At 44.5% G+C, this 16,572-nt stretch overlaps 1 protein-coding gene across 5 annotated transcripts in view; it reads left to right on the forward strand.

Moving 5' to 3' along the window:
- Positions 1 to 16,572, forward strand: part of LOC311111588 (aryl hydrocarbon receptor nuclear translocator 2) — an 86,019-nt gene that overhangs the window by 7,957 nt on the left and 61,490 nt on the right. For 2 of the 5 annotated variants that reach the window (XM_084154353.1, XM_084154351.1), the window contains 3 exons: positions 704 to 751; positions 3,206 to 3,419; positions 4,334 to 4,547. In XM_084154353.1, the coding sequence (XP_084010479.1) occupies positions 704 to 751; positions 3,206 to 3,419; positions 4,334 to 4,547 (476 nt within the window). Of the gene's footprint in view, positions 1 to 703; positions 752 to 3,205; positions 3,420 to 3,731; positions 3,765 to 4,333; positions 4,548 to 16,572 lie in introns of all 5 variants that reach the window. The other 3 variants (XM_084154355.1, XM_084154354.1, XM_084154352.1) reach the window with 2 other exon arrangements.

Below are 16,572 nucleotides of genomic sequence, written 5' to 3' on the forward strand. Positions count from 1 at the left end.
CACATTTTTCAAGTTTCATTTTGACTGCACACAAAATATACATAGTACTTGATTGCCCTCTAGATGTGACCAAAACGGACTATGTTTCTAACAATACTTAGCAGCTCTCCCCTGTCTAATCCACTCTAGTAAGGGCACTCCCTAGACCTTCTTAGAGTCCAGAGAGTACCGAGCCCATATGGCTCTGGTCAAAAGTAGTGCACTACAAAGGGAATAGTTAGCACTTTTACAACCACTTAATACAACGCATGGACATTTTCTGCCAGAACACCCATTACCTGTCCTGTGCATGTCGCTCTCATCAAAATATAAACCTCTTTTTAAAGACCATAAATAGCATGTGTATCATTCTAATTCTACATGTGTGTCATCCCATGTTCAGGCTACTGTGTTAGGGTGTGTTCAGGCTACTGTGTTCAGGCTACTGTGTTAGGGTGTGTTCAGGCTACCGTGTTCAGGCTACTGTGTTCATGCTACCATGTTCAGGGTATTGTGTTCAGTCTACCCTCTCAGGCTACTGTTCTCAGGTTACTGTGTTCAGGTTACTGTGTTTAGGCTACCGTGTTCAGGCTACCGTGTTCAGGCTACTGTGTTAGGGTGTGTCAGGCTACCCTCGTTATGCTACTGTGTTCAGGTGTTTGCGTCTCAGTGAGTGGTGTCCCAGGTGTTACATGCTGTGTTTCTTCTCTGCTCCTCTCTCTAGGTATGATGATGATCAGATACCTGGTGATCATAAGGAGAGATATGCCAGGTAGGCCTGGCCTGCTAGAGCTCCACAGGATTTCACTGACTCACCCAACCTCCCAGGGCTTGACTAAAACACTTACCTAACGTTTACAGCGGCACCAGGTTACACCTGCTCTTTTCACCAGTGAATAAAACACTACATGCATTTTTAAAAACACTAACTGTTAGGAATGGATAAAAGGCCGTTGTTAAATATGATGTTTTTAGAGTTGTCTTTCATTCCTTAATGCATATGTCAGGTGTAACTGTCATTTCAAACAGGCAGCCAAGCACTGAGTGAATTTGGCCCACAGAGCTATGGAGACTTGGATAGAATACGGTCAAAAGGAAAGCCTAAATGCTCAGAGACTTCAGATGGCAATTACCCAGCAGGCTCAACCTGTCACATTTACAGCAATGTTGATTAATGTGCAAGTCAAATTCAAGTAAATCACACCAATTAAAAAATCTATCAAAGCTCCCTAATTTATATTAGTAACTCTGAGTACAAACATAATCTTCATAATTTACAATTTATTAATCTGACATTTTATTCATAATTCATATTCCTAAATTATTTATGGCATCAGACCTCTGCTATGGAAATGAAGGTTGTTTCCCAAATGGCACCCAATTCAGTTAGTGCTGACTCAAAAAAGGCTCGTATGGAAACCATCTATTTGGGACATAGAAATACAATGCCTTCAGGAAGTATTCACACCCCTTGACTTTTTCCACATTTTGTTGTGTGTCAGCCTGAATAAAAAATGGATTCAATTTAGATGTTTTTGTCACTGGCCTACACACAATACCTCATAATGTCGAAATTTGTACAAATTAATAAAAAATGAAAAGCTGAAATGTCTTGAGTCAATAAGTATTCAACCCCTTTCTTATGGCAAGCCTAAATAAGTTCAGGAGTAAACATTTGTCACATAAGTTGTATGGACTCACTCTGTCTGCAATAATAGTGTTTAAGATTATTTTGGAATGACTACCTCTGTACCCCACACATACAATTTTCTGTAATGTCGCTCAGTCAAGAAGTGAATTTCAAACAGAGATTCAACCACAAAGACCACAGAGGTTTTCCAATGCCTAGCAAAGAAGGGCACCTATTGGTAGATGGGTCAAAAATTAAGTAGACATTGAATATTCCTTTGGGCATGTTGAAGTTATTCATTACACTTTAGATGGTGTATCAATACACCCAGTCACTACAAAGATACAGGTATCCTTCCTAACTCAGTTGCCGGAGAGGAAGGAAACCGCTCAGGGATTTCACCATGAGGCTAATGGTGACTTTAAAACAGAGTTTAATGGCTGTGATAGGAGAAAACTGAGGATGGATCAACAACATTGTAGTTACTCCACAATACTAACCTAATTGACAGAATGAAAAGAACGAAGCTTGTACAGAATACAAATATTCAAAAACATGCATCCTGTTTTCAACAAGGCACTTAAATAATACTGCAAAAAATGTGGCAAAGCAATTCACTTTTTGTCCTGCATACAAAGTGTTAAGTTTGGGGCAAATCCAATACAACACATTACTGAGTACCACTCTCCATATTTTCAAGCATAGTGGTTGCTGCATCATGTTATGGGTATGCTTGTAATCTGAATGAATGGAGCTAAGCACAGGCAAAATCCTAGAGGAAAACCTGGTTCAGTCGGCTTTCCACCAGACACTGGGAGAAGATATATTGGAGTGTTATTTTTCATGAATTATTTTACAAATGTTTCTTCCACTTTGACATTACCAAGTATTTTGTTTAGATCTTTGGAAAAAATGACAATTCATTTTAATCCCACTTTGTAACAACAAAATGTGGAAAAAGTCAAGGGGTATGAATACTTTCTGAAGGCACTGTACGTTATTCACACATTACTTTCATGATCAAAGAAATGAACAGAACTCGGGGACCCGTCTATCCGTAGCTCAGAGATTTGTGTTCTGGTCTGCTGTGTTCATTAATCCCTGTATGTTCTTTAGATCCTCAGAAGACAAAACTCAAACCCTGAAAAGCAACAGAATGACTTCTCTTCTCCTAACTTACCTTCAGTCTTCTCTAGTACAGAGCATTATGGTTCTTATGTATAGTATGTATACGTACTGTATCTCCAAGAATGGCTGACAATGAGTTCAGTTTAAGTAAAAGTGTGTATCCAGCCATAGGTAGGTGTTGAACAACCAAGTTTGAAGTCAGTTCACTAGAGTTTGCCTTATTGCACCAAAACTAACACACTAAGCTTTTAACACCCAAAGTTCCAATTCAAACCAATGGAGGCAAATTATTTTGTTGGCAGCCCATCCTGCCTAAGCACTGCTAGAGGAAACACTGGTATATGCTGATGGTAGTCACTGGATGGTCATGTTAGAAAGGACAGCCCTCTGATCTGCAGCTGTGTCCTAACCCCCCTGACCACCAGCGACTCCTCCCCCTTTGTGTCTAACTCCTCCTCTCTGTTCCAGAGAGAACCACAGCGAGATAGAGCGGCGTCGCCGTAACAAGATGACGCAGTACATCACGGAGCTGTCGGACATGGTGCCCACATGCAGCGCTCTGGCCCGCAAGCCAGACAAGCTGACTATCCTCCGCATGGCCGTGTCCCACATGAAGTCCATGAGAGGGACCGGGAACACGTCCACTGACGGGGCGTACAAGCCCTCGTTCCTGACCGAACAGGTATTATAGGTGGGGGTGACGAAGGCCGCGTTCCAGGCTGACTACATTGCAGACGACTACCAGATCTCACAGGGTGTTTAAGCTAACCGCATCGTATGATATAGCAATCTGATGCCCGACTGCGCTGTCTATGACATGGCACACGACCATTGGTTGATGCCATGCAATGACTGCAATGTAGTCGGCCTGGAACACGACCAATGTGTGTGTGTGTGTGTTTTGTGGGTGGGTTGGTCATGGGGGCTGATGTGCGCGCACGTGTGTGTGTGCGTTTTGCGTGTGTGTGTGTGTGTGTGTGTGTGAGTAATTTAGCAGGGTCTACAAACCCTCCTCCTCACCAAACAGGTAATAATAAAACAACTTTATTTGTATAGCACATTTCATACATAGACCGCAACTCAAGGTGCTGTACATAATAAAATAGTAATAATAGTCATTAAAAAGTAAACAATAAAAAGACAGTAACATAGAAGGCAATAAAAGCAGCAGAAAATGAATACAAACACATAGGAATTAGAAATGAAAAAATAAGGGGGAATAATGCCCGACTAGTACAAAGCCAAACTGAAAAGGTGAGTCTATGAACTGGTTTTGTTCTGTTCTCTTTGACTCTACATTTGGGTTCTGTACGTTGGGGTCTGCTCATCTGTGCAGCTCTACGAGTGATATCAGCTGACACAATTTCCTGTCAGCATATTGATCTTATCAATTTGAAAAAATTAAATAAAGCTTTTGCAGGCTGTCTGTCATGCCCCCTGCCTCTGCCCTTGGTGTGTGTGTCTGTTTGTCCCAGATTTTCACCAATGGTATGTCAATCAATACTGTATATCCCTCATCTTTACTGTGACGTGTGTTTCTGCTCTGCCGTCACACACGTGTGTGTTCTGTTTCTCTTTTCTCTTCTCGTCTAATAGGAGTTGAAGCACCTGATCCTAGAGGCGGCCGACGGCTTCCTGTTTGTGGTCGCCGCGGAGACGGGCCGCGTGATCTACGTGTCTGACTCGGTGACGCCGGTGCTCAACCACCCGCAGTCGGAGTGGTTCGGCAGCACGCTGTATGAGCAGGTGCATCCTGACGACGTGGACAAGCTCCGGGAACAGCTCAGCACCTCGGAGAACTCCATGACAGGTAGGACCTGGAATACTGCTTTGATATTTCCTAGTGAAAGGTATGTTGGTTTGCAATACTGTTAGAACTCCATGACAGAGGTAGGAATGTTGGTCGGGAATACTGCTTAGGAATACTGCAGTTCCCTAAGCTAGAACTCCATGATAGGAAGGAATATTGGTCCGGTATACCATTCAGGAATACCACTGTTCCTATAGCTAGAAGTACTTGCATGTGTCCTTGCCAACTGACTACTGCCCCTGTCCGACTGACTACTGCCCCTGTCTGAGGAAGTACTCCCAGAATCGCAGTGTGGCTTCCGCCCATCCAGAGGTACTACAGATATGATCTTCACAGCACGCAAACTACAAGAGAAATGGCGGGAACAAGGCCTTCATAGACCTAACAAAATCTTTGACACCGGACCAATAATCACCACACTAGATGTCTTTCACAGATCCACCTGTACCTTAATACCTGAGACCTGATCCGGGACCCGAGCGGGTCTGGATCCACAATTCTAAATAATGTCACGGGTCGGATTTGATATGATTGTCACGGGTCTCGGGTATGTGTAATTTTAACTGACTTGTCCGTAAGGACCCAAACAGTTCCGAACGCGACTGCTGCGAGAGAGAGAGAGATTTTATAATTTATACTGCTGCTTTTTCTTTTCACGAGAGTGGCGAGTAACTTGTTGTTGTTCATAAGAGCAGCAATAGGCTACAGTCATAGAGCCTCCATGTGGGGCAGAAGTTAGGAGATATCAAATCAATGGAAGATGAAATTGAAATGATGGAGTTAATAGGTGAAGGATGGACTACAATATATATTTTTAATAATCTAGATGGAGTTGTTGTTATTTGTAACTGTGTAGGACGAGAAAGCGCATGCAGCCTCAATTAGCCTAGTTAGCTTAACTAGCTTCTCCCGGTTTGATGCAGTCAAGACAGGTACTACGTAATCATATTGGAAGATAAATAACCTAGCTATGGCAGCTTTTACCCTACTATAGTGTGAGTCGGCTTGGTTGGTTGCAGTCTCTCGTCTCCCTCCCTGCTCCCCGTGTCACTCGCTCACACTCACAGTAGCCTACAAACTAGGCTTGGGCGGTATACCGTATACCAGGGTATTTGGAAATAGCCACGGGAGGGTTTTTCAGAACCGTCAATACCGTTGAAACTAGTTTTTCAATGAATGTTAATATTTCTAGCTACTTTTTAAGTAAATACCTTCAGTCAACTTGTGCAATACGTTAGGAGATCATGTTCTTAATTTCAACTGTCATATTATTTTACAGTAGTTCCCCAGAACAGTTGAGCGAGTCACGAGTTTGATTGTAAAAACAGCACAATGGCTGAAAGCGGGAGCAGGTGAGTCCAGCTGTGTATTGACAGGGGTCGCGTTTTATATTGAATGACAAGTTTTTTGCTTCAATAGAGTGATCGGGGACATGCAACTATAGTTTTCCTTCACAGAAAATACATTAGTACAACACATTCGGTAGAAAAAAGCTTCATAAAAAAAAAAAAAATCTTTTTTTTTTTCTTCCCACTCTGCTACAGTGGGGAAAAAAAGTATTTAGTCAGCCACCAATTGTGCAAGTTCTCCCACTTAAAAAGATGAGAGAGGCCTGTAATTTTCATTATAGGTACACGTCAACTATGACAGACAAAATGAGAATTTTCTTCTCCAGAAAATCACATTGTAGGATTTTTTATGAATTTATTTGCAAATTATGATGGAAAATAAGTATTTAGTCAATAACAAAAGTTTCTCAATACTTTGTTATATACCCTTTGTTGGCAATGACACAGGTCAAACGTTTTCTGTAAGTCTTCACAAGGTTTTCACACAATGTTGCCGGTATTTTGGCCCATTCCTCCATGCAGATCTCCTCAAGAGCAGTGATGTTTTGGGGCTGTCGCTGGGCAACACAGACTTTCAACTCCCTCCAAAGATTTTCTATGGGGTTGAGATCTGGAGACTGGCTAGGCCACTCCAGGACCTTAAATGCTTCTTACGAAGCCACTCCTTCGTTGCCCGGGCGGTGTGTTTGGGATCATTGTCATGCTGAAAGACCCAGCCACGTTTCATCTTCAATGCCCTTGCTGATGGAAGGAGGTTTTCACTCAAAATCTCACGATACATGGCCCCATTCATTCTTTCCTTTACACGGATCAGTCATCCTGGTCCCTTTGCAGAAAAACAGCCCCAAAGCATGATGTTTCCACCCCCATGCTTCACAGTAGGTATGGTGTTCTTTGGATGCAACTCGGCATTCTTTGTCCTCCAAACACGACGAGTTGAGTTTTTACCAAAAAGTTATATTTTGCTTTCATCTGACCATATGACATTCTCCCAATCCTCTTCTGGATCATCCAAATGCACTCTAGCAAACTTCAGACGGGCCTGGACATGTACTGGCTTAAGCAGGGGGACACGTCTGGCACTGCAGGATTTGAGTCCCTGGCGGCGTAGTGTGTTACTGATGGTAGGCTTTGTTACTTTGGTCCCAGCTCTCTGCAAGTCATTCACTAGGTCCCCCCGTGTGGTTCTGGGATTTTTGCTCACCGTTCTTGTGATCATTTTGACCCCACGGGGTGAGATCTTGCGTGGAGCCCCAGATCGAGGGAGATAATCAGTGGTCTTGTATGTCTTCCATTTCCTAATAATTGCTCCCACAGTTGATTTCTTCAAACCAAGCTGCTTACCTATTGCAGATTGTCTTCCCAGCCTGGTGCAGGTCTACAATTTTGTTTCTGGTGTCCTTTGACAGCTCTTTGGTCTTGGCCATAGTGGAGTTTGGAGTGTGACTGTTTGAGGTTGTGGACAGGTGTCTTTTATACTGATAACAAGTTCAAACAGGTGCCATTAATACAGGTAACGAGTGGAGGACAGAGGAGCCTCTTAAAGAAGAAGTTACAGGTCTGTGAGAGCCAGAAAACTTGCTTGTTTGTAGGTGACCAAATACTTATTTTCCACCATAATTTGCAAATAAATTCATTAAAAATTCTACAATGTGATTTTCATGGGGGGGTTTTTTCTCAATTTGTCTGTCATAGTTGACGTGTACCTATGATGAAAATTACAGGCCTCTGTCATCTTTTTAAGTGGGATAACTTGCACAATTGGTGGCTGACTAAATACTTTTTTCCCCCACTGTATACGGAGCGCATGGACCACCTACAGTAGGTACCTGAAAGCACTGGAACAACACCTCCAAATATCCTTACGAAGAATCCTGAGGATCAGTTGCGAGGACAGGCGCGCCAATACCAGCGTGCTGGAGGAGGCCAATATAAACAGTTTCACCACTACTACACAGAGTGCCCTCCAAACAACCTCAATTTGTCGGGGCATGGACTCTACAAGGTGTCGAAAGCGTTCCACAGCCCATGTTGACTCCAATGCTTCCCGCAGTTGTCAAGTTGGCTGGATGTCCTTTGGGTGGTGGACCATTTTTGATACACACAGGAAACTGTTGAACGTGAAAAACCAGCAGCCCTTTCAAAGGCACTTAAATGTTTTGTCTTGCCCATTCACCCTCCGAATGGCACACATACACAATCCATGTCTCAAGGCTTAAAAATCCTTCTTTAAAATGTCTCCTCCCCTTCATCTACACTGATTGAAGTGGATTTCAAATAAAATAAAATCAAAATGTATTTGCCACATGTGAAATGCTTACTTACAGCCTTTAACCAACAATGCATTTATTTCTCAATAAAAAAGTAAAATAAAACAACAACAAAAAAGTGTTGAGAAAAAAAGAGCAGAAGTAAAATAAAATAACAGTAGGAAGGCTATATACAGGGGGGTACCGGTGCAGAGTCAATGTGCGGGGGCACCAGCTAGTTGAGGTAATATGTACATGTGGGTAGAGTTAAAGTTACTATGCATAAATAATTAACAGAGTAGCAGCAGCGTAAAAAGAGGTGCAAATAGTCTGGGTAGCCATGATTAGCTGTTCAGAAGTCTTATGGCTTGGGGGTAGAAGCTGTTGAGAAGCCTTTTGGACCCAGACTTGGCACTCCGGTACCGCTTGCCGTGTGGTAGCAGAGAGAACAGTCTATGACTAGGGTGGCTGGAGTCTTTGACAATTTTGAGGGCCTTCCTCTGACACCGCCTGGTATAGAGGTCCTGGATGGCAGGAAGCTTGGCCCCAGTGATGTACTGGGCCGTACGCACTACCCTCTGTAGTGCCTTGCGGTCAGAGGCCGAGCAGTTGCCATACCAGGCGGTGATGCAACCAGTCAGGATGCTCTCGATGGTGCAGCTGTATAACTTTTTGAGGATCTGAGGACCCATGCCAAATCTTTTCAGTCTCCTGAGGGGGAATAGGCTTTGTCGTGCCCTCTTCACGACTGTCTTGGTGTGTTTGGACCATGATAGTTCGTTGGTGATGTGGACACCAAGGAACTTGAAGCTCTCAACCTGTTCCACTACAGCCCCGTCGATGAGAATGGGGGCGTGCTCAGTCCTCTTTTTTTCCCTGTAGTCCACAATCATCTCCTTTGTCTTGGTCACATTGAGGGAGAGGTTGTTATCCTGGCACCACACGGCCAGGTCTCTGACCTCCTCCCTATAGGCTGTCTCATCGTTGTCGGTGATCAGGCCTACCACTGTTGTGTCGTCGGCAAACTTAATGATGGTGTTGGAGTCGTGCCTGGCCATGCAGTCATGGGTGAACTGGGAGTACAGGAGGGGACTGAGCACGCACCCCTGAGGGGCCCCCGTGTTGAGGATCAGCGTGCCAGATGTGTTGTTACCTACCCTTACCACCTGGGGGCGGCCCGTCAGGAAGTCCAGGATCCAGTTGCAGAGGGAGGTGTTTAGTCCCAGGATCCTTAGCTTAGTGATGAGCTTTGAGGGCACTATGGTGTTAAATGCTGAGCTGTAGTCAATGAATAGCATTCTCACGTAGGTGTTCCTCTTGTCCAGGTGGGAAAGGGCAGTGTGGAGTGCAATAGAGATTGCATCATCTGTGGATCTGTTGGGGCGGTATGCAAATTGGAGTGGGTCTAGGGCTTCTGGGATAATGGTGTTGATGTGAGCCATGACCAGCCTTTCATAGCACTTCATGGCTACAGACGTCAGTGCTACGGGTCGGTAGTCATTTATGCAGGTTATCTTAGTGTCCTTGGGCACGGGGACTATGGTGGTCTGCTTGAAACATGTTGGTATTACAGACTCAGTCAGGGACATGTTGAAAATGTTGGTGAAGACACTTGCCAGTTGGTCAGCACATGCTCGGAGTACACGTCCTGGTAATCCGTCTGGCCCTGCGGCCTTGTGAATGTTGACCTACTTAAAAGTGTTACTCACATCGGCTACGTAGAGCGTGATCACATAGTCATCCGGAGCAGCTGGTGCGCTCATGCATGCTTCAGTTTTGCTTGCCTCGAAGCCAGCATAGAAGTGGTTTAGCGCGTCTGGTAGGCTTGTGTCACTGGGCAGTTTGCGGCTGTGCTTCCCTTTGTAGTCTGTAATAGTTTTCAAGCCCTGCCACGTCTGACGAGCATCAGAGCCGTTGTAGTACGATTCAATCTTAGTCCTGTATTGACTCTTTCCCTGTTTGATGGTTTGTCGGAGGGCATAGCAGGATTTCTTATAAGCGTCCGGGTTAGTCCCGCTCCTTGAAAGCGGCAGCTCTACCCTTTAGCTCAGTGCGGATGTTGCCTGTAATCCATGGCTTCTGGTTGGGGTATGTACGTACGGTCACTGTGGGGACGACGTCATCAATGCACTTATTGATGAAGCCAGTGACTGATGTGGTGTACTCCTCAATGCTATTTGAAGAATTCCGGAACATGTTCCAGTCTGTGCTAGCAAAACAGTCCTGTAGCTTAGCATCTGCGTCATCTGACCACTTTTTTATTAACCGAGTCACTGGTGCTTCCTGCTTTAGTTTTTGCTTATAAGCAGGAATCAGGAGGATAGAGTTATTGTCAGATTTGCCAAATGGAGGGCGAGGGAGAGCTTTGTATGCATCTCTGTGTGTGGAGTAAAGGTGGTCTAGAGTTTTTCTCCCTCTGGTTGCACATTTAACATGCTGGTAGAAATGAGGTAGAATGGATTTAAGTTTCCCTGCATTAAAGTCCCCGGCCACTAGGAGCGCTGCCTCTGGATGAGCGTTTTCCTGTTTAGTTATGGCCTTATACAGCTCATTGAGTGCAATCTTAATGCCAGCATTGGTTTGTGGTGGTAAATAGACAGCTATGAAAAATATAGATGAAAACTCTCTTGGTAAATAGTGTGGTCTACAGCTTATCATGAGGTACTCTACCTCAGGCGAGCAAAACCTCGAGACTTCCTTAGTATTTGATTTTGTGCACCAGCTGTTGTTTACAAATATACACAGACCGCCACCCCTTGTCTTACCGGAGTCAGCCGTTCTATCCTGCCGATGTAGCGTATAGCCCACTAGCTGTATGTTGTCCATGTCCGTTCAGCCACGACTCGGTGAAACATAAGATATTACAGTTTTGAATGTCCCGTTGGTAGGATAAGCGTAATCGTAGGTCATCTAATTTATTTTCCAATGATTGAAGATTGGCTAATAGGATTGATGGAAGAGGCAGTTTACTTGCTCGCCGTCGGATCTTTACGAGGCACCCCGACCTACGTCCACGATATCTCTGTCTCTTTCTCCTGCGAATGACTGGGATTTGGGCCTTGTCCGGTGTCTGTAGGATATCCTTCGCGGCCGCCTCGTTGAAGAAAAACTCTTCGTCCAATACGAGGTGAGTAATCGCTGTCCTGATATCCAAAAGCTCTTTTTGGTTATAAGAGACGATGGCAGAAACATTATGTACAGAATAAATTACAAATAACGTGAAAAAACACACATAATAGTACAATTGTTTAGAGGGCTGTAAAACGGCAGCCATCTTCTCCGGCGCCATTATAACCATGTGACATGTGACACCATGTGATTTAACATGTGACATCAATAAGGGATCATAGCTTTCCTCTGGATTCACCTGGTCAGTCTGTCATGGAAAGAGTGCACTCTGTGTATAATACAACACTCCGATGGACAGGCCATGTCATCCGGATGCCCAACTCACGCCTCCCGAAACAGATCATGCACTCCCAGTTGAAGGAAGGTCAGCGAGCCCCTGGCGAGCAAAAGAAACGCTACAAAGACATCAAAACAAACCTTAAGAAATTCCACATCACATCTACAGCCATCTGAAGATCCACAAATAGAAGACACCATGGAGGACAATCCTACTCAACTCGAGTGATCGCCGATGATGAGAACTCCACTACCAGTCGGAATACTGCTCCACAATACCGTCACTGAATCCTGTCATATAGCCAACTCTCTGACATATGGTGACAGTCCCATCATCCTGTTCTATAACCAACTCTCTGACAGATGGTGACAGTCCCATACTGTTCTATAACCAACTCTCTGACAGATGGTGACAGTCCCATACTGTTCTATAACCAACTCTCTGACAGATAGTGACGGTCCCATCCTGTTCTATAACCAACTCTCTGACAGATAGTGACGGTCCCATACTGTTCTATAACCAACTCTCTGACAGATAGTGACGGTCCCATCCTGTTCTATAACCAACTCTCTGACGGATAGTGACGGTCCCATACTGTTCTATAACCAACTCTCTGACAGATGGTGACAGTCCCATCCTGTTCTATAACCAACTCTCTGACAAATAGTGACGGTCCCATCCTGTTCTATAGCCAACTCTGACAGATGGTGACAGTCCCATACTGTTCTATAACCAACTCTCTGACAGATGGTGACAGTCCCATCCTGTTCTATAACCAACTCTCTGACAGATAGTGACAGTCCCATCCTGTTCTATAACCAACTCTCTGACAGATAGTGACGGTCCCATACTGTTCTATAACCAACTCTCTGACAGATGGTGACAGTCCCATCCTGTTCTATAACCAACTCTCTGACAGATGGTGACGGTCCCATGCTGTTCTATAACCAACTCTCTGACAGATAGTGACAGTCCCATCCTGTCTATAACCAACTCTCTGACAGATAGTGACGGTCCCATGGTCTTCACTCTTATTCTTATTCCCAGAAGTCCATGACAGATTATATTGCATCCTAAAGCGCACAAACCCGTACTTTAGCTATGGAATTCTACTCCAAAAACAAGCATGACTGTTTCCTCAATAGTTAAGACCAAGAGGTTTTCCAATCCATCCTCTCTGGTTAGGATGACTAACAAGAATGACTGTTGCCCTGCCTGGAAGAAAGGATGGCATCCCTAGTACACTGTATTGCATCTGAATAGGAGGGATATACAATAACTGTGTCCACTAGAGGGCACTGTAGCCATGTGAATACCACCATCACTCTGGTCCTGTTGACCTGAGAAAAGCTTGGTTGTCCTCACATAGACGCTACAGCCTCTCTTCTGAATCTAACGGATTACGCCGGCAGAAGCAGCATGACATCCACAACACACAACTATCACACACTCCTCTCTCCCTCTGGAGAATATTGAGGACGCACACACGTAGAGACGCACGCGTAGAGACTCTTTGAGACACACACACTTACACACACATGCCCTTTGAAGTCAGTCAGAGCATTAGAGCCTTGGCCCAGTGTGAAACCCAGTGGAACTAAACCAACTATGTTTTGTTCTGTCTGTCCTCCTTTCTCCCCCTGTTTTGTAGTGGAAGTGTGTGTGTGTGTGTGTGTGTGTGTGTGTGTGTGTGAGAGCCTGCCTGCCTGTATGTGAATGATTAGAATCAAGTGTGTTTGCCAGCTAGCTGACAGAGAGAGACCAGACAGATCAGTTCAGGCTACTATTGTTTTATTTGGAGCAGTTGTTGATGTCTACAGCTTAGTGATGGAGTGGTTGTTGCTGTCTGCAGCTTAGTGATGGAGCAGTTGTTGCTGTCTGCAGCTTAGTGATGGAGTGGTTGTTGCTGTCTGCAGCTTAGTGATGGAGCAGTTGTTGCTGTCTGCAGCTTAGTGATGGAGCAGTTGTTGCTTTCTGCAGCTTAGTGATGGAGAAGTTGTTGCTTTCTGCAGCTTAGTGATGGTGTGTCTGTGGCTTAGTGATGGAGAAGTTGTTGCTGTCTGCGGCTTAGTGATGGAGAAGTTGTTGCTGTCTGCGGCTTAGTGATGGAGAAGTTGTTGCTGTCTGCAGCTTAGTGATGGAGAAGTTGTTGCTGTCTGCGGCTTAGTGATGGAGAAGTTGTTGCTGTCTGCGGCTTAGTGATGGAGAAGTTGTTGCTGTCTGCAGCTTAGTGATGGAGAAGTTGTTGCTGTCTGCGGCTTAGTGATGGAGAAGTTGTTGCTGTCTGCGGCTTAGTGATGGAGAAGTTGTTGCTGTCTGCAGCTTAGTGATGGAGTGGTTGTTGCTGTCTGCAGCTTAGTGATGGAGCAGTTGTTGCTTTCTGCAGCTTAGTGATGGAGAAGTTGTTGCTTTCTGCAGCTTAGTGATGGTGTGTCTGTGGCTTAGTGATGGAGAAGTTGTTGCTGTCTGCGGCTTAGTGATGGAGAAGTTGTTGCTGTCTGCGGCTTAGTGATGGAGAAGTTGTTGCTGTCTGCAGCTTAGTGATGGAGAAGTTGTTGCTGTCTGCGGCTTAGTGATGGAGAAGTTGTTGCTGTCTGCGGCTTAGTGATGGAGAAGTTGTTGCTGTCTGCAGCTTAGTGATGGAGCAGTTGTTGCTTTCTGCAGCTTAGTGATGGTGTGTCTGCGGCTTAGTGATGGAGAAGTTGTTGCTGTCTGCTGCTTAGTGATGGAGAAGTTGTTGCTGTCTGCAGCTTAGTGATGGAGAAGTTGTTGCTGTCTGCGGCTTAGTGATGGAGAAGTTGTTGCTGTCTGCAGCTTAGTGATGGAGAAGTTGTTGCTGTCTGCTGCTTAGTGATGGAGAAGTTGTTGCTGTCTGCAGCTTAGTGATGGAGCAGTTGTTGCTGTCTGCAGCTTAGTGATGGAGAAGTTGTTGCTGTCTGCAGCTTAGTGATGGAGAAGTTGTTGCTGTCTGCAGCTTAGTGATGGAGAAGTTGTTGCTGTCTGCAGCTTAGTGTTGGAGAAGTTGTTGCTGTCTGCAGCTTAGTGATGGAGCAGTTGTTGCTGTCTGCAGCTTAGTGTTGGAGAAGTTGTTGCTGTCTGCAGCTTAGTGATGGAGAAGTTGTTGCTGTCTGCAGCTTAGTGATGGAGAAGTTGTTGCTGTCTGCAGCTTAGTGATGGAGAAGTTGTTGCTGTCTGCAGCTTAGTGATGGAAGTCATAGTGATGGAGAGGTTGTTGCTGTCTGCAGCTTAGTGATGGAGAAGTTGTTGCTGTCTGCAGCTTAGTGTTGGAGAAGTTGTTGCTGTCTGCAGCTTAGTGATGGAAGTCATAGTGATGGAGAAGTTGTTGCTGTCTGCAGCTTAGTGATGGAAGTCATAGTGATGGAGAAGTTGTTGCTGTCTGCAGCTTAGTGATGGGAGTCATAGTGATGGAGAAGTTGTTGCTGTCTGCAGCTTAGTGATGGAAGTCATAGTGATGGAGAAGTTGTTGCTGTCTGCAGCTTAGTGATGGGAGTCATAGTGATGGAGAGGTTGTTGCTGTCTGCAGCTTAGTGATGGAAGTCATAGTGATGGGAAGAGAAGGTTGTTGAGGAGGTCAATTCAGGTCAATAACTCCTTATTTATCTTATTTAACTCCTTACATACAGGTTAACATACTGTGTCACTCAGTCGGTAGAGCATGGTGCTTGCAACGCTCGGGTCGTGGGAACAACAAAAAATATATCTATCTATCATTGTATCCATGTGCCAATGGCATATGGAAGTATTTATAAAATAATTGCCTCCACGTTTCTATGGTCGGATTTTACTTTGAAGCAAGGTAAGACATGCCTCCATAATATGAAGTAAAACGTACAGGTTTCAAACAATTGAACTATATGTTTTCAAAATGGATGCTGCTTCCAGCTCATTGCATAGTGGTGCGTGATGCACTGAAGCCTGCCTACCGTTGCCTATATGCGTTTGAATGGCGAATGGGAAGCACACTTCAATTGAGAAATAAAAATAGTTGCGCTTTTTAATCGTGGCCAACAAAACTGTTTTTAAGACGCCATTGCATTTAGAATTGTTACGCCATTATGGGGCTTATTAAAGCATGTTTCACTCCAGCAGCAACGAATGAGCTGTTTGAGAAGCTGTAGCAGCAGCAGCTCTCGCGCTGTCTGACAGATTTTACGTTCATAGGCTCTGTATCTGTATGCTGTGTGCATAGGCTCTGTATCTGTATGCTGTGTGCATAGGCTCTGTATCTGTATGCTGTGTGCATAGGCTCTGTATCTGGATGCTGTGTGCATAGGCTCTGTATCTGTATGCTGTGTGCATAGGCTCTGTATCTGTATGCTGTGTGCATAGGCTCTGTATCTGTATGCTGTGGTCATAGGCTCTGTATCTGTATGCTGTGTGCATAGGCTCTGTATCTGGATGCTGTGTGCATAGGCTCTGTATCTGTATGCTGTGTGCATAGGCTCTGTATCTGTATGCTGTGTGCATAGGCTCTGTATCTGTATGCTGTGTGCGTGTGATAAACATAACGACTAACGAAAATACACAAGCACCAATTTAATTCCACTAAATTATTGAAATTATCTTCTAGGCCAAATGGGTTTGAGTGGAGCTGAAGGGTGGGTTTAAAAACAACAAGATAACGAATGTAAAATATACTGTGTCCGTAAAATGTATATAGGTTCAGAACTTTTGTGAAATAGCACAGTTAAAAATATATGGCAAAATAGAAATCAAACCGGAATGGTCTTCAGAGATAGATGGGAGGGGTTGATGGTAGCTGAAGGATGGGATTAAAAACAAACAAAAGATAACTGTTGTAAAATACATTGTGTCCGTAAAATGTATATAGTATGTATAAGCTGGAAGTAGAAGCCTAAGTGTTGTTGTCCATTAGTTTACTCCAATTAGGGGAGGGGTGGTAGGGTTAGGGGAAAATAATAAAGGAAAATATATTTTCAAAAAAAACATGCATATTTGTGTGTGTGAAACCAACCAAGTCAAGACAGCCGGCTCTACTC

The sequence above is a fragment of the Coregonus lavaretus genome (genome assembly GCF_964263955.1).
Source record: "Coregonus lavaretus genome assembly, chromosome: 37".
Lineage (NCBI taxonomy): Eukaryota > Metazoa > Chordata > Actinopteri > Salmoniformes > Salmonidae > Coregonus > Coregonus lavaretus.